Source organism: Chinchilla lanigera, unplaced genomic scaffold (assembly GCF_000276665.1).
Source record: "Chinchilla lanigera isolate Chin_1 unplaced genomic scaffold, ChiLan1.0 scaffold00009, whole genome shotgun sequence".
NCBI lineage: Eukaryota > Metazoa > Chordata > Mammalia > Rodentia > Chinchillidae > Chinchilla > Chinchilla lanigera.
In genome coordinates this window covers 16,337,230-16,355,777 of record NW_004955410.1, presented here as the reverse complement: position 1 = coordinate 16,355,777, position 18,548 = coordinate 16,337,230, and the positions used below count along the sequence as shown (strand labels likewise).

Genomic DNA, 18,548 nt, shown 5'->3' with positions numbered 1-18,548 from the left:
AATGCAGTATATAAAAGCCAGGATTGGAGCCCCAAAATTCAGATGTGATCACTGTAGACCAAAAGGCCAATGTGTAATTTAACTAAATGATTTAGCCATTGGAAACAGACCTAAAATCAACAGTCTGTGTACTGATTCTAAGCCCAGGTCTAATTCCATATTCTTGTTCTATATTATTTGATTCTTGACACATTTATTTTTCTCTTTTGTTGTTGTTAGTATACAGAGCTTTTTAAAAACTGTCCAGATGTGTCATGTCAAGTCTCCACTGATGTTCACCTACGTTAAGACATATGAAACAGTAACACAGTGAACTGTTTAGACCCAAACGTACTGTGTGCCTGCTTCTTCCACAGGAGCGGGGTCCTGATAACCTCTTGTTAAATATCAGAAGTTTACAATAATGTAGTCTCTCTCATAAAAGTGCAAAAAATGAATGTTTGAGTAAAGCAGGTGAAAATAAATGAAAAACGGAACTTTTTTGTCTAAAACTGTAGAGCCAAGAATACTAGCTGTGGAATTGTTTCTGCAGCAAGAAGTTCACTTGCCCTGGAAATGTTTCTTTTGGAACATTAAATCCTGAGGCCCGTTGATTACCAGACCTGTCATATCTCAGGGCAGGTCTTGTCAGTTTCCAGCCATGCACGCGCATTCTCTCGTCATACACACACTGTGGTTCCTACCTGTTCCCAAGCATCTAGTAGCATGACGTCATCCTCCGCTAAGTCATCCTGGGTGAACTCTCCCGGAACCTCCTCAATCTGAAATACATTAAAAGCTTCGTGACCAAACAGCACAGCAGATTTTTTCTAATGCACAGAATATAAATGCCTTGGATTATCGGAGGGTAGTGAAAAGCTTTGGTAGCCATTTCTTTCTTCCTTTCGAGTGGCAAGTGTTTAATCAAGTGTCACAAACTGATGATACTCGACATAAGCACCATATGTGAAGGCCGTTAGGAAGGATCTGTACAGTCGACACAATCCTCCTGCCAGAAGTTCCTCATGGCAAGTGGCTTCACAGAGCTCATCACTTGCCTAGTCTCTAAAGACATTTCAGTTTATGGTCTAGGTATTTCATTCTTTCATTGTGTAGGTCAAGATCATTTTACTACAAGTCAACAGATCTGGACATTTTAGTACAGCCACAATTTTCAATCAGGTGACATTACAATAATATTTCACATGCAAATTTTCAGTTTTATTTTTGATGGGTTAAACTATGTTCTCCATAATTAGCAGTAAATGGTAATGGGTTAGTTTAATCCACCCAGTATCAATGAGCATGTGTTAAAGTTCAGCATTCTAGGGAATTCTGCATGACTCTGCCCCTCTGATTCTTAGGAAGGTTCTCAGTTCTTCTCTCCCCGTCCCCTGCTCCCAGGTGACTGTAGTACAGTCAAACAAGTACAGCTGGCCATGGCCTTGGCCATACCATATAGTAATAATAACTAAGCAAGGGCCTTCTTGTGCTCCAGGGCTTTGTTATCTACGAACTGGCATAAGCCCAGCCTGCAGCTCATAGGAGAACCAGGCAGAGCCCAGGCTAGATCAACCTCATCCCAGGGAACCACTAGATTTCCAGGCATAATTCATGCTTGTTGTACCCTGACAAGATTCTGAGATCCTTATGCCAAAAAAAAAATTGAACATTCCCAAAGAGCAAGGAAATTGTTTACATCATCTTTTTACAAAATATTTACCAATCACTCAAGCAAGAAGATTGCTGCGAGTTCAAGGCCAGCCTGGGCTACAAAGTGAGCTCAAGGCCAGCCTGAACTGCATAGTAAGACCCTGTCTCAAAAAGACAAAAAAAAAAAAAATTTACCAATCATATCAAGGAAGAAATTAGATAGTTCCTAGAATCAAGCAATAATGCTAGTAAACACATCAATCTGGGGACACATGAAAGCAGTCCTAAAAGAGAAGTTTAATGCTGTGAACTCCCACATCAGAAAAACAGAGCAAGTCCAAATAAATAACCTAATGATGCATCTCAAGATCTTAGAAAAACAGGAACAACCCAAATCCAATACCAGTAAAAGGAGGAAATTATAAGGGTTAGAGCAAATATTAATGAAATTGAAACTAAAAAAAAAATTTAGAAAGAACCAATGAGTCAAAGAGCCACTTCTTCAAAAGAATAGATAAAACAGACAAAATCTTAGCTAATCTTACCCAAAAAAGGAAAGAAAAAACCCAAATCAATACAATTAGAAATGAAAAAAAAGGAGAATCACAATGGACCCCCCTGAAATCCAGATTGTTAGTCACTTCTTTGAAAACCTGAACTCCTAAAATTGGAAAATTCAGAAGAAACAGGTAGATTCTTATGAATTACCAAAACTGACCCAAGGTGATATTAAAAAAAAAAAAAAAAAACTTGAGTAAGCCAATAACAGTTAATGAATCTGAAGCAGTGATTTAAAAAAAAGTACCAACCAAGAAAAGTCCAGGACCCAATGGATTCACACTTGATTATTCAAGAACTTCAGGGAAGATGTAACATTAATACTCTTTAAGCTTTTTCATGAAATTAAAAGGGAAAATGTATTCCCAAAGTCATTCCTAGAAGCTAGCATTACCCTGATTCTAAAACCAGACAAGAACCCAACCAAAAGAGAAAACCACAGGCCAATCTGTTTAATAAACACAGATGCAAAAGTCCTCAACAGGGTACTGGCAAGCAGAAAGTAAAAAATCATTAAAAAGATTACACATTATGATTAAGTGGGCTTCATCCCAAGAATGCAGGGATGGTTCAACACATGCATATCAACAAATGTAATACATAACATAAGAAGAAGTAAGGACAAAAACCACATGATCTTCTCAACAGATGCAGAAAAAGCTGTTCATAAAATCCAACATCCATTCATCACTGAAAACCCTGAAGAAAACAGATATAGAAAGACTTTATCTCAATCTGGTAAAAGATATTTATGACAATCCTACTGCCAGTATCCTATTAAATAGAGGAAAACCTCTAAAATCAGGAAGAAGACCAGACATCTAGTATTACCACTCCTCTTCAATACAGTACTTGAAACATCAGCTAGAGCATCCAGGTGAGAGAAAGAAATAAAAGGGATATGCACAGGAAATGAAGATGTCAGATTATCTTTATTTGCAGATGACATGATCCTCTGTACTGAAGACCCAAAAAATTCTACCACTTATCCCTACAGTTAATAATCAAATTAATTAATGTTGTAGGATACAAAACCAACACACAAAGATCCATAGCATTTCTATACACCAATAGTGAACTCACTTGAGAAAGCAATTAGGAAAATAACACCATTCACAATAGCAAAAAAAATTAAATATGTAAGAATTAACCAAGCCAAGCAAGTGAAAGACCTACAATGAAAGCTGCAGTACTCCGAAAAAGGAGATTGAAGCCATCAGAAAGTGGAAAGGCATCCACTGTTCCTGAATAGGCAGAACCAACACTGTCAGAATGGCCATACTTTCTAAACTGACATACAGATTTAATGCAATCCCAATTAAACCAATAGCTCACAGACAAGAAAATAATCCTAAAATTCACATGGAACCAGAAGAAGATCAAGAGATATAGGAGCAGAAAGAAAGGGGTAGGGAAGAGGATAAGAAAAAGAATTAACGTGTGTCAGCTCCACACAAGGAAGGTAATGATAATGTGCTGCAAACATATACTCATAAAAATTGAAAAACAATGACTTACCCTAAAAAATATTTACCAATCACATAATGGTTTTAAAAATCAAAAACCTTAAATACAACTTACTTTGCATCAAGTACTATTCTAGTCTTTCTATGCAATAACTAATTAAATATTCACAACAACCATATGAAGTAGTGACTATGTGTCTTGGTTACTTTTCTCTCGTTGCTGAGACAAAATCCCCAACTCCCAAAATGAAGGAAGGAAAGGTTTATTTAGCTCACAGTTTGTGGAGGTTTCAGTCCATACTTGGCTGGCTCCGAGGCAGAAGATAACAAAGCAACAAGAGCAAAGGGGGAATGGCAGCCGAACAGCAATGCAGCCGGAGCAAAAGGGAGGAATCATGGCAAGCAGCTTCTTTTCCTCCTTTACATTGTAAACAGGCTACCCCCACCTAAGGGGTGTGTAGCTCTCACATAATCTCAATGCCCTCCTCTTCCACAGGCTCAGGATGTATACAAAGTAAGCACCCTGGCTTCCTGCTGAGTCACTTAGCCAAACCTCCATACTCCCCAAACTGACACAATGTATCAACCATAACACTATGATTTTCCTTGTTTTACAGATCAGAAGACTACAGCACAAAGACCATAAGGATCCAGGCAAAGGTCACAGAGCCGATAAGTAATATCACCAGGTGAGTGGTATCTCATAGGTAGACTGGTTCTAAAAGCCGTGCTTTTGAACAGTAGCTCTGCTACCTTGTATGATGCTATCTGTCTGAAGCCTACTTTCTGATGGTGATCATAAAAGCAAACTCTTGTCACTAACAGCCCTTTTCCTTAAGCTGTGAAGGAGGATGAAATGATTCCAAATACTGAGCAATGGGTAGGTACAAAGGAAATGTGTATTTCCTGTAAAAGCTAACATGTCCGTGACAAAACACACACACACACACACACACACACACACATATAAATTGACTCACAGATTTTTTAAAACCTGAGAACAGAGCCTAGAAGCTTCTTTTTGAAAATATATCTTCCTTGAAAACAAACATGAATGTATAGCAATATGAGCAGATAGTACTGATAAAAAATTTTAGACACATATGCCAAAAATGAAGTTGTTTAGATCCAATATATAGTCAAAATGCAATAATAGTCAAAATGATAAAATAGTAGATTTTTCTTACAGCAACTTTATAAAATGTAGTAAGTACAGGGATTTCCTACAAAGTAGGCAACAAACCATGGTACTCAACAATAGAGTATCACTATCCACTGGTCAGTCTTTAATTTTCACACCAAACTAGTTGTAAGCGTCAAGTGTGACTTGTACAAGGAAAGTTTCTTCTTCAAAGTTTTTTTTTTGTTTGTTTGTTTCTAGCATTAAATGTGCCAGGCAAGTATTTACATAATATTTTTCATTCTATCAACATGGAGAAAGTTTTTATTCCCCTGGGAAAGTGAACTGTAAAACTTACAGTTAGATGAGAAGCGACTGCTGCTTAACTGAAAGTATCTAATTATTAAACTAGCAAATCCAATCACTTATAATGCATACCGCAGCTGCCGAATGCTGACACTGATGTACAGTAACTACTGTGAGCTCTCCTTATATACTACTTTTCAATCTTCTTAATGCTTTCACATCCACTGCGCCATTGACCCTTAGACTATGCAATAGGGAGCAAAGATTCTATCACTGTGGTTTGCAGGGGTCAGTTGAACCTAATGATCCCAGCTGCCCGTGGCTGCAGAGGGTCAGAGCCAACAGGAAGTGCCTCTCTCTTGCCAGGCGCTATCCCATAGATTCTTTTTTCAATTTTGGTTTTCATTAGCACATGTTCCCAGTACCAATGACTACATTCATCGCAGGGAACTGTACATGAGCAGAACACATCTTGATTCTTTCTTCAGCTGCTTTTGTTCTCCTGTCACCCCCCTCACTCTACCTCTCGGTCCCCTTCCCTTTTGCACAGCTTCTTAAGACACTCACAATAAACCTTCCGGTTTTGTTGGAGCAGCCATAAAGCCGGGGTGGATGGTCTTCGGCCTGCGTTTCCAGCAGTGGTGAAGTCTGGTAGTCTTTTTGCCCGCCGAGGGAGGTCCAGAACTCCTCTGCGGAAAGCACGGAGTTATTCAGTGCATATTCAGGAGCATACCGTTGGTACTGTTTTAGAGTGACAATATTACCTTGCCTTAGCTTTAATGATAAGAAGTTACTTAAATGTCGTAGGTACCATCACTCACTCTTGCAACCAATGCAGGGATTCTTAACCCTCTTTAACCATCCAGAAATGACCTTTTATGAGGAAAGGCGGGCAGCAAGCACAGCCCTGGCAACTCTGACCCCCCAGCACACACCTGGCTCCTCGCCTTCCTCGATCCTTGCAGTGCTGCACCCAAGGACGTTCGCCACGTACTCCGCCCCCTTCTCCTCCTCCTGGCTGGCGCCCTTTCCTACCCACATGTAGCCACTGCTGTGGGGCAGTTTCAGGACAAAAGCATCATTGGAATTCAGTGAATTTGCATCAACATCAACCTAGAGCATGAAGAAAAATAATACAATGATTGAAATTCCCTGCTGTTCCTTCTTCAGTAACTATTTCCCAGACGCTGTGACTGTAACAAATACACATAGCCTCCGCCCTGCCCCAGGAAATTAAGCCAGGGCTGCACTGAGACGGTGCTATGGCACGGGACATGATGGAGGAGGAGCATCTTGGCCACTGTCCCTTGACCGCCCAGCCCCCCCTCAGACAGCAGCACACGTCAGTGATGAGAAGGAAGGGCTGCTGGCATTCTCAAGACATGGCGCAGGGGTTGGTGACACTCGGGGGAGTGGTGCTAAGTCCTCTCCCAACAAGAATAAAGCCTCCTGGACCACACTCACAGCAACCTGTGAGTTGTGGTACTGGAGAATTACAGAAACCGGATCTGGCTTCAGCACTTCTGATTTCTGACGTATGTGTCCCCTCACTGGCACAGAGGGAAGAGCCAGTATGAGGACGAGAAGACCATGAGACCAGTGCCAGACTGGTGTGGACCAGGGAGGGAGAGCTAAAGCCTCATAAACAGAGAGCGAAATAAAAGATAGATAACAGGAGGCAGAGGAATCCTTTTCCACTGGGAATGGCACCAAGGGATGAGGGCACGAGAAAACATGGAGACAGAGCTTCTGCAAATGGAAAGATGGACACAACAAGGAAGAAGGGAGGATGGACACAGAATAAGATGGCTACGTCCATGCACCAACTCCCCGTGATAAATGTGATCGTTCTGTACTGCAGCCATGGACTCACACAAATTTTCTAAAAAAAATTTTAAAAAAGAAAGCATTAGCCTGCCAGGTGGGGAAGACGGAAAGCTACAAAGTGATCTTGGCTAGTGCGCTTTGCAGAGGATGGAAATCTGAAAGGAGGCCTCAGGGGCTGCTAGGAAATAAGGCGACTTTGCATGTGACTGATAGTGTCTGCTGAAGAACAGCAGCTGGGGAAGACACCAGGGGAGTCACAGTGCAATGTCCTGTGGCATCTGTCACTGAAATCATCTGTGAGGGTCCACAGATGAGAGTTTTACTTTTAATTTCATAGGTTTTTTAAAAATCATCGTAACTGAGCAAATGGGAATCTGATCTTCTCTTAAGGATGAAATGGGGAGATGCACCAGCACTTGAACCACGAACTGAAGGAGATCGCTGCGAAGGGGACCAAGACTGAGGCTCGGGCGGCTCAGCTGCTTCAAGGCCAGGCAGAGGGAAACCAGCAACACAGCCTCCAGCAGGCGGGTGGCAAGTGTGGAAGAAATCACGGGGAGTGTGCGCTGTAAACACCGGGGGAGAAGGCGTTCAGCAGTGAAGGTGGACTGCAGCGGATGCCAGCAGGAAGCGAAGAAAAGCGAGATCAGAGACAGGGCGCTGGCACGCCGGATAAACCCAGACCAGGAGCAGGCAGCTCTGCAGAGAGCAGGTATAAGACGGTGAGTCGGGGAGTGAGTGAGGACAGCACTCTCAAGGATCCCTGATCTTAAGAAGGATAGGAAAACGATGACTTTGCACAGACATCTGCATATTTCAAAGAAAACGACTGCAGATACAAGAATAAATGCGTGGTAGAGAAAAGAAAGCGGATTACTGCTTGCAGTCCGAATGAATGCATGGGGAGCAATCTAGGAAAGTACCTGGGAAAACAGGAAAGGAGGGAATCCTGGACAGAGGCTGGTAGGTGGAGGAATCTGGCCTTAGACAAGAACCACAGTTTTTATTCTATGTACTAATCATTTACTCAAGTATTTACTGACATGTCACTTTATCAAAATATATTATTTATTGCTAATTTATAATGTTCTGATATTAATTAATAAAATACTTGACTACACGTAAATTGCTAAATATTAGTTTGTAATTTTTTAAAAATATAAATAAAATTTTACAGTTCATTAAATAGGAGGGGAAGAAGACGCAGACCAGTCAGTGGAGTTGCAGGGGAGGAGATTCAGGTATCAGGCGTGATCACGTGTGTCTTCACTGCAAACGCTAGATCAGAATTTCCCACATGGAGGAGGGAGCTAAAGATCTGAGGACAGAGATGCGCGTGAAGGGTGCGAAGGAGGAAGTGGGCTCACAGATGGGGCCGTGGGCCTGGAGAACTGCTGGGGTGTGTACCTTAGAGTGCAGGAACCAAGGAATAGGAGATGGTTGTCAGCGACCAAAGGACTGAACAGATTTCTGAGGAGCCACAGTTATTCCTCATCAATGGCAGGATTTATCAGAGGACCACGGGAGTGCGCCATGAAACAGGATCAAAGAAAATATTATTGGGAGAGAGAGGCCAGAGAGCAGGCGATAGTGAGACAATAGCGGAAACCACCCAAACAGAAAAGAGCAAGGACCGGCGGCTCTGTACCCGACAGCACCAGAGGGTTGGGAAGGCAGGGAGAGTCAAATAAAAAGGACAGAAGCCAAAGAAGCCAGGGTGAACAAGGCCAGTGCCCTGTCCACCCCACCCAGGGCCCTGGGAAGTGGGCACTGGGGGAAACACACCTTCCAGGGGCGAGGGCTGCCAGGAAGCCGCGTCCTCAGAGGGCAGACACAGTGAGAAGAGAGGCGGGAGGGAAGCTTGGAGAAGACGGACAGAAGAAACAGGCCGACCGGGTCCTGAGGGGCTGCTGAATGGCATGTGTGGAGGGCAAGGGCTGGGCCACAGCTCCAGGTCTGCGGATGGGCAGGGCAGACCGGGGGTGACCCGGGAGATCTGGGTTTCCACGGTGACGCAGGTGACAAGATATTAGACGTGGCTGGGTTGGTTCAGTGCAGCCACGTCCTCTTCCCACATCTGTCGCACTTGTGCATACAGGGACCTCCCCTCTCCGGCTCCCCGGGTGCTCAGTCACCTGCACATGGCCTCTACCCTGGGCTTCTCAAGACAGAGCTTGGACTGCCTTGGGCCTGATCTGAGACAGTGATTTGGTATAGGAGCCTTAAAATTCATTGGTTTGGGTTCAGAGAAGTTGAAAAATGTAACGCCGGCATTTGCTGGTGGCTGAACTCCACCGGGACATGCGTTAACGAGGGCGTGCTTTACTGGACGGGTGACAGTGACGCTACCTCCACAATTCTGGTGATGGACGCCAGGTTTCTCCGAATTTGAAAGAGGCGCACAGGCGGGGCCGGGGCCTGCCCTCCTTTCTTGGATGTCCCATTCTTGTAAACAATGAGTGGCTTGTCTTTGAACAAACTCAGCAGGTGCGCAGGCTCTTTGCCTTGGGAGACTCGGACCTGGGTGGAGTAGGCAGGGGAATAAAAGAAAGATCATAAAGAGTGTAAGGAAAGAAGGCTGCATTTCTAAATCTGTTCATAACTTTCTTTTTTGAAAACAAAATATACCAAAAAACAGGAGCAGGAAGGATGACAACTCGTAAAAAATGTAAGTTAGTGATAATCAACCACGTTCACCTAGAACCCTTCTGTCGCTTCAGACACAGTGTCCCGGCAATGCTTTCTGCTTTCAGACAACATGAAGGTGTGAGTTATTCAGCTGCATCTCCAAGGGAAAAAGACCAAGAAAAAAGCTAACATCTGCAACCTTTTACAAAAAGTACTCGCCTTTCAAGAACACTGATATTTTCCAGGTATTTACGGATGTGCTAGATTCTCATGTGTTTTGGGGCTGGCTCAGAAGGTTAAAAGATGTGTGGTCAAATGCTTCAAAAATAAAGTGACACAAATTACACCCCTTATCGCTCTATGTCCACGTGTGAAACGAAACATTAAAAACTGACAAAAATAAACTGAGTAAACACTTTTAACCTTTCAACTGACTTATAAAATGGTAATCGCTAAGCAAAAGATTTGTTTAATAAAAGCAACCTATTTTTATATGATGTAAGAACTTTTCAAGGATGAGGAAACTGAAGAAAATAACTGGCAAGTTACTTGCTTGATTTCGCCTACTAACACCCAATATTGAATTAGATTTTCCTATTTCTTTTTTAACATAAGGAGTTCCAATACTAGGCCTGTCCCCTACTTTTTGTAGTTGCTCTACCCGGTGCTAAAATGAAACATCTCACCTATCCTGGCCTGGCCAGTTCCCCAGGCCGGGTTTTGGGACTCCGGATACACGCACCGTCCTAAGGAGGCCTGGGGAGTGAAATAACTGACCGCATAAATATGTTTCAACCAGCAGGCATTCAAGTAAGTGAGAGACTAGTTACGAAAATACTTCCTCAAAGTCACAGAGCCGTGGACAAAGGTAGTAAGGAATATTAAGAAAGACTGCTTGCGTAGCATTTCACATAACCTTGAGGAAACTTCAATTGACAACATAAGGGAGAGGGGCCACTGATTAAGGCTCACTTTCTTGTGAGGAACAGTAAGATAGCAACAAGGCCAATTAAAATGTTTTCAACACTATTGATATGAAACAGCAACATCCTTTAGTTTTTTTAGTGCAGCATATAAAATACTGCCATCTAGTGACTAACCTAAAAATTACCATTTCACTGTTAATTCAGGATGCAACAATTCACTGAAATTAACGGAGTTAATACATTTAATTTCAGTTAATTTCAACTCACTGAAATTAAATATATGTTGCATATTCTCCTATGAATTATGCAATATGCAAGACACAATGAGTATCTTCCAATTTTTTAATAATTTAATAAACCAACTAAATGGCAAAGACGATGTCAATTCTCAGCCAGAAGTATTCTATTAAAGAAATTAATGTAATAGTTCATCAAGAAAGAGCTGAGAGCATGTAAATAATTCAGTCTTTTTAATTTGTTAATTAATTAGCTAGCTAGCTTATTAAAAACAGTTCAATGTATTTTTACATTTAGATCTAACTTGATAATATATGTAATCACCAGCATGGAAAGAAATCGGATGAAAGACCAAATTCAGCCTCCACATCTTATAGTTTATGTTCTGAACTACCTGACTTACCTTTCTATTTAATTATTACACTTAAAGAAGCAATTATACATTCATATAAATTTGAAAACAAGACAAGACCAAAACCTCACATACCACATTGAATCTTAGCTCGCTGTACACAAGGCATAAGGAAGTTAACTGCACACAGTCCTGCGGAGGGGATGGAAGCCTCACACAGCTGTCCCAGAAATGCCTCCTTGCTGGCCACTGGAGCAGCACTGCTCTCAGTTCAAAGCCCAGGACAGAAGGCACATTTCCCAGCAGATGTGAACAGATGCCTTCCCAAAAACTGGCCAGAGGAAACGTGCGTGCAGACAGGAAATGCCCAAGCAACGCTGTGAGCAACTCAAGCTAGAGAAAGGGAAAGAAAGAGAAAGAACGGAGACAGAGATCTCAAAGTAGCTGTAGGGACAAGGAACAAGAAGTGCCACTCCTGGGCTCCTGAGAGGAGACAGACACGCTGTAGTGCACTCGAGGTAAACAGGGTCTCTTTGAAGCATGCGTTTCATTTATTGGATAAGGAAAGTAAGTAAGCAAAGACCAACAAAGTCCTGTGTTTACTAATAAGGATCCTGAAACAGAGATTTCCACCACAAACATAAGAAGAGGGCCATCTGAACTTAGGAAGAGATGAAATATTGAGCCAGACTGTAAAAACCCTCATAAGTAAGGCAATCTAGGACCTGGCACTGGTATCCTCTGACACTGCAGGACAGTCAGAGGACTTTCACAGTTAGTCAGGACACTATCTCTTTCTACTGTCTTTTGTATACAACACTCTCTTTATGTATGCTCACAGGTGTATATGCTGTGTACATGTGCATACGTACATGCATGCACAGAGAACTGGACTCATTTATGTTTACTTATATTTATATTTAATTGCTCTTTTGAATTTGGGTTCAGTCATTCTCAACAAGTTATTTTTTAACAGAAATACCCAGAGGAAGAATCTATTCTTCTCCTCCCTCACTCCAACCTTCCCCTTCTCCTTCCCCCTCTCTTTTCCCTTCTCCTTTTCTTTCCCAGTCTCCCCTTTTTCTCTCTCTTGTCTCTCTTATCTCCCCTCCCTTCTCATTTTTTTTCCTTTTCCCTTCTCCCATTTCAGTCCTATTCCTCCTCTTCTCTCCCACCACCCTCTCACTTTTAAGTGTTGGACTTTGTTTCAGCCAAGATTCTTGTACACAAAAAGGAAAAATAAGAATCCATGCTCCCTTTCAAGGTTAATTTCACTCTACCTGTGGAAAACATAACTTACATATTTTTATAATTTAAGAGTGTTTGTCAGGCATGGTGACACATGCCTGTAATACCAGCACTCACGAGGCTGAGGCTGGAGGATCACTGGAGGATCAGTTCAAAGCTAGCATGAACTGCAGAGTGAGACCCTGTCTCAAAAAAAAACAAAACACAGAAAAGATTATCAACTATTATTCTACTATTTATCTATTAACTAGAATTATTCATCTGTGCTTGTTCTACACTGTTGTATTGATTTTTTGTTGCTACTGTAAAAAATTATCATGTACAAACATTATCTTACAGTTCTGGGGGTCAGAAGTCCAAAATGAGTTATAGGCTAACTTAGTCCCTGGGCTAAAATGTGGGATAAGAATTTTGTCAAGCTACAGTCAGGCTATCATAGAGTTAAACTCCTCTCTTGAGTAGGGATGAATTTTATCCTTACCTTTTCTAATTTCTAGAGGTTTCCTGCATTCCTTTGCTGAGATCCCTTCCCTGGTCAAAGCTGGCAGCTGCCAGGTGTGTCTTCCCCACACTGAATCCCTCTAACTCTGCCAGCCTTTGTGCTTCACTCCTAAAGACCCCAGGGATTACACCGCACCCCTAGTAATCCAGATCATCTCCCTACTTCGAGGTGTGCTGATGGGCAACCATAATTCCATCCCCAACTTTAACTCCCCTCTGCTTTGTAACACAACATATTCTCAAATCTCCGGACAGGACATGCCCACTTTGGGACACTGCTCTGTCTACAACCCTTTAACAATAGCAGGAAGTGATAACACAGGTAGAACTAAGGTCGAATGTCAAATGACTGTCCTTGACATATGGTGTGATTCTAAAGGGAAGACTTTTTTGGGCTCCTAAATCAATTCCTGGTTATTTTTTGCTTTTGTTTGCTTCTTGCTTTCCAGGATTGAGAGAACTAGTACAATTTAAGACCCGGAATATTTGAATTTTAAGATAAGAAGAAGTTAATATAAAGAAAATGTCAAATTCTCATCCCAACACTGGAGGGAAGCTCTCGCTAGTAACTAGGCCAGCAGGGCTTGTATTTGCGTGAGTGTAGGGGTTAAAAGCATCACCACCTGCACAGCCTGCCCTCCGAGGGACCGGTCCAACTGAACAGTCAGGAACGCAGATGTGGTCAGCTCATCTCGTGTAGCATTTGCTCCTTGCCTGGAGGAATGAAAGTAAAATACGTTAGCTTGTATTTAAGTTTTAAAACCTTCTCATGCAGGCATTTCAAGACTGAAGTTATTATGAAAGATTAAGAAGAACCAACGATTTTAATATGATGCAATGATCTATCAAAAACTATAGTTGGTTTCAAAACACTGACAGTGAGCCCTGAACTGTCCTGTGTGTTTTCCAGAACTGGACGTGCCACACATTTTTATCTCCATTTTAACAAAGCTAGGCCTTAGCCATTTACATAATTTAGCCAAGTAACCATGGATTTGACTTCACTATTTTCCCCATAGTGAAAATAATCTATCTGAGGACAAGAACATGAGGCAAACTTGCGAGCCATTTTATCTTTCTATGAGTAATGAGCATAGAACCAAATGTCTGTAATCCACAAAAATCAAGAAAATGAGTACCAGAACTAAGCACCAGAGAAGCGCCCTTTTGCCTTCCTGACAATTCTTTAGAGACCTATTAATGAGGGCTAAACTGTCAAGAGCCAGAAAGGGATCAATAAATCAATCTGTCCAGTCCATTTGCAGCTCCTCGTTACAGGGTGGCTTGGGGTTGCATCACCTGAAACCTTTGGGAGAACTGCCTACTTGATGAGTCTGTGAAGGAAAGAAAAACAAAAATAAAACCAACCCCCCCTTCAATAACCTAAGCATTTACTGGGCACCTGTCCTCTCTGATTAGAAGTTAGTAGCAAGAATGTTAAACTCTGTGCTAAAAATCATGACATCCTACAGTCACTCTTTGCTTCTGATTTTGAACCCTATGTTCAGAAAAAACAGTCCACTTTGACATGATTTCTTCTTTATAGACCTGTGGTGCTTGTTGTTCATTCAAAATAAATGCTGGGATACAATGGAATGTACCGCTTGTAGAATTTATCATTGGAATTTTTCAGTGTTTGTTCAATTTCGATGACCTAATGTTTCAGAGAAAGGGTCACTGAGGAAATTATTTTTCTGCTATCATCTCAAAACTAAAAAAGACATATTTGTGAATTCAGAACTTGATTTAATTCTAAATTTTCATCTTTAGCCCTATTTCCTGGACTTCATGTGCTTCATCCCTATATAAAAATTAGCACATAAGCTGGAAAGTTGTTTAAATTGAAGGGCAGTCTTCAAGAGAACTACTTCTTTTCTAAATGCCTCTTCATTACCTTTATGGAAGTTCTCGAAATTTCACAAACCATTCAACATTAATAAGTGTGACATTTATATTTGATATTTGTGATTCTAAAGGGCAAAGACCTAAGACTCTCAAGTATCTTCCAATTCTCAACACTTCAAATTGGAAAGAAAACTAAAGGACGCCCCTGCCAGTGCCCTGCAAAGACGGTCACTATGACTAGTATGGCGCATGCTCGTTGTCTTCGTTTCTCTTTGCAGTGTGGACCAAACTCATCCTCCTCCTGGGCTCCTTTCATGTACTCTACTTACGAGTATTCAAACAAAGAACCTGGGCTCACCCTTAGCTTTGTCATTTTCTCTACTCCCCACAACCAGTCTCTCTGATGCAAAGTCCTTAACATTGTGCAAGTCTGCCTCACTCTTTCCCTCCCTGCTGTCATTGCTGTACTGTGAATTCAGGTCCTCGCATCATTCAGCTGGATTCCTGCAACCAATTCCGACAACTTCCTGCTTCTAGTCTTGCCAACCAATCCACTGCTGCCGTGTCAAAAACAGCCTCTCTAAAAAGGAAACCGGTGATGTCACTCCCCTGTTCAAATTCTTAGTGGCTCCCAATGCCTGGAAAATAAACTTCATCCATCACAGCATGACTTGGTAAGCCATTCACGATCTGGCACCACCTAATCTCTCTGGTTTCACTTTTTGCTCCAAACATATTTTTTGCTAGTAGAGTAGAGCACACCTCTACGGCGCTGCTTGGATCAGTTCCCTCTCTGTTGGTCTGAGTACAGTAGCTCCTCTTCCACGGTGACTCATAGGCCACTTCTAGGAGCCCTTCACCGATAGCCTTGGAGGGCGATAGGGCATCTCTAACTCTCCAGAGATTACTCTACTTGCTCTTGGCCACGCCCTTGAAATACTCTCTTGACACGTTTGCTTAGTCCTCTTTTGCTTGATCTAAGTGCTACTAGCAACTAGATTTTTACACTCAAAACAGAACTAAGAGAAAGAACATGAAATAAAATGAATGAAAAGTTGAACAGGAACAAATTAATTTATCCCTGTAAATGCTGTGTTCTTCACAAACACTTTTCTAGTTAAAATTTTGTAAACTATAACTGAGGGAAGAGACCTACAGATCCAGGTCTGACGTGTTGCTTCACCAGATACAACAGTTGTGATTTTGGATTTAGTTACTTATCCTCTGAACCTCCTCACTATTTTTTTTTTTTATGTAGGAGAAATAATATATCAAATAACCAGCACTTTTCTAGCACAAACATGCTGCTCAGAAAATAAATAGTTCCTAGACATCTTGACCATAGAATGAAACAACCAAATGCATTCATCTTGGACAGAATACGGGGTGTGGGTGGGGTCAGAAATGTCTCTAGGTATGGGCTCTCATTTATAGGAGTATACATCAGAACCTCAGGAATCCCATCTCCAGAGTCTGATGTACTTAGCATGGGGTGAAGGCGTGTAGGCTGTGAAAACTTCCAGGCTCTTCCCATCATGTCTGAAAGCAATGCCTTGGGAAGTGCCTCTTAATCACTGTAATATCTACGAGTCCTGGAATGATTTTGGTATGCTGTACCGTCTTCCTTAGTGAGTCAAAGGTAGGCCTTGAAAGCCTACATTTTTCACAGGCTCCACCAATGCTTCAGGGTGCCAGACCACCCTTGGGTATTACTGTATACCATATATCTCCTGCACTTAGCTAACTTGAGGTACTGGGCAGCATGAACAGTATGGCTGGGGACAGATGCGACTGTCATCTGGTGTGAGACTCACTGGAGAGAAATGTCACCATATCTATCAACAGAGTCCTGCTGTGTCTATTCCATGTTGCTACTGTCTCATAGGCAAAGGTTGGAATCTTGTATTTTCCACCCACACTTCTTGGGTTTAAGATCTTTTTTGAGTATTATTTCCTGTTTTCTAATCTTCTCAGCAATATTCTATTTCACCTGATTTCACTTAATACAAAGTTAGAGAATTTCACATTATTATATGATTTGTTTCACAGTCCCTGTGTCTGAAATAGCCCAGCGGCGGTGATGGGTAGCATGTCAATTACTGGGTTGAACATCTGGTCCTTCATCCTTGAGCAGGGCCTCTCACCACGTAAGCCTAGCCTTCAACTAACTACAATCATGGAAAACCTTGGAGCTAGAGACACACTGGCATATTTTCTCCATCACTGCTATGAACTTCATGGGGACAAAGACTAAAGACACATTCATTTGAGGTCTCTGGAGTCTGCCTCAATGAAATCACAAATTATATCCCCTACAGGGTTTGCCCTATGACTTCATAGCTTCTGTCTGGGTGGCCTTTGTGAATGTCAGCAATAAGCCAGGCAATACCCAATGCTGGCCACTAGAATGTTCACCTGCATATGAAATGAAATATCGAACCACATATCCAGTAAGAGAATACTGCCATTCAGGACATGAAAGCCTGCTATGGCGTGGCTTGTGTCTTGATGTCCTCACAAAGCCTCATGCAGTCATAGGTGAGGCCTTTTCAGAGGTGGCTGGATCTAGAGTGTGTGACGGTGGTGCAATGCTAGCTTCAAGGGCACTAGGACTAAGGTGTGAGTACTACCCGCCCTAAGGAGCCTGGATAAAATACAAGGGTTAGAAAAGCTGTGGTTTCCCCTTGTTGCTTTTGCTGTATTCTGTTTGCCATGAACTGTTTTCTGAGATGCCTTTCTGCCAAGCACTGGACGGGCTGATTGTGGACTAAAACCCCTACAAACTTGTGAGTCAAAAAACCTTTCCCCCTTTAACTCGGGGTGTCAGGTATTATGTCAGCAGCAAGAGAAAAGTAACTAACACAAAACCTTTTTCCTAGAACAGAGAGGATTATTTTTATCTAACTACTCTTATCTATGCATAGCAGCTATGAAGCAATCGAAATCATGTTTAAAAGAAAACACTATATACATGCCATACAAATCTCACTGGGCAACTACAGGATTATCCCACCCCATACTGCAGAGAACTTAATATTCAACCTTAATCTGGCCCCTGCAGAAACTGAGCTCCCGTGGAAGAGGCAGACTTACCATGTGTAGATAATCATTCCTCTGGGATAAGTGTAGAGGATAATGTAGCAGTCACCACCGTAGAACTCGCCATAGGAGCTCGGATCAATCTCAATTCTACCATTGCTCTCTACACGCCAAATCTAAAGGAAACAAAACAGATATACAATATCGAACATTTTTAATCTAATTTTTCTCATAGGCTTTAAATAATTCTTATTTTTCAACTATTATTAAACAACTTTTAAATTATTTTCTAACCAGTTTACAGGGGCTGGGGATTTAGCTCAGCGGCAAAGCGCCTGCCTGGCAAACGCAAGGTCGTGAGTTCGGTTCCCGGTACCGGGAAAAAAAAAACCAAAAAATCTAACCAGTTTACAAAGCAAACAAAGACCAGGTATGATGGTACACACCTGTAATCCCAGCACTCTGGGAGGCTGAGGTAGGAGGATCACACGTAAAAACCCACCCTAAAGAATTTAGAAACTTAGCAAGACTCTGTCTCAAAATAAAAGATAAAAAATTTAAAAGAGGCTGGGGAAGTAGCTTAGTTCTGGGTTTAATCCCCAATACTTTAAAAAAAATCAAACAAGGGGAAGAAAGTTGATCAAACTGGCAATTTGTTGGTTTTTCATTACTTTCATTTCTTTTGCTTCCTCAACAATATTTAACACAGTTCTGACCCTATTAATTAATAAATCTATTACTTAATCAATTAGTGAAAATAACATGACACTCTAGCACAATAACAAACTACATTAGTCATCTCAGAAATATATCTATCTACCTTTTACCTTTGCAATGAAAATGTTTTGATTATGAAAGAACTT

General features: G+C 41.7%; 1 protein-coding gene and 1 long non-coding RNA gene across 5 annotated transcripts in view; one reads left to right on the top strand and one right to left on the bottom strand.

The window, feature by feature from the left end:
- Scin (scinderin) overlaps positions 1 to 18,548 on the bottom strand; it is a gene marked incomplete at its 5' end in the record, with an annotated part of 72,156 nt that overhangs the window by 2,509 nt on the left and 51,099 nt on the right. The window contains 6 exon segments of the mRNA XM_005377322.2: positions 684 to 761; positions 5,650 to 5,771; positions 6,018 to 6,195; positions 9,259 to 9,429; positions 13,425 to 13,515; positions 17,740 to 17,861. Coding sequence (XP_005377379.2) covers positions 684 to 761; positions 5,650 to 5,771; positions 6,018 to 6,195; positions 9,259 to 9,429; positions 13,425 to 13,515; positions 17,740 to 17,861 — 762 coding nt within the window.
- LOC102016790 overlaps positions 1 to 18,548 on the top strand; it is a 76,087-nt gene that overhangs the window by 43,703 nt on the left and 13,836 nt on the right. For 3 of the 4 annotated variants that reach the window (XR_001232735.1, XR_001232733.1, XR_001232734.1), the window contains exon 6: positions 4,274 to 4,345. This is a non-coding gene — a long non-coding RNA (uncharacterized LOC102016790). Of the gene's footprint in view, positions 1 to 4,273; positions 4,346 to 9,662; positions 12,096 to 18,548 lie in introns of those variants that run through there. The other variant, XR_259841.2, reaches the window with a different exon arrangement.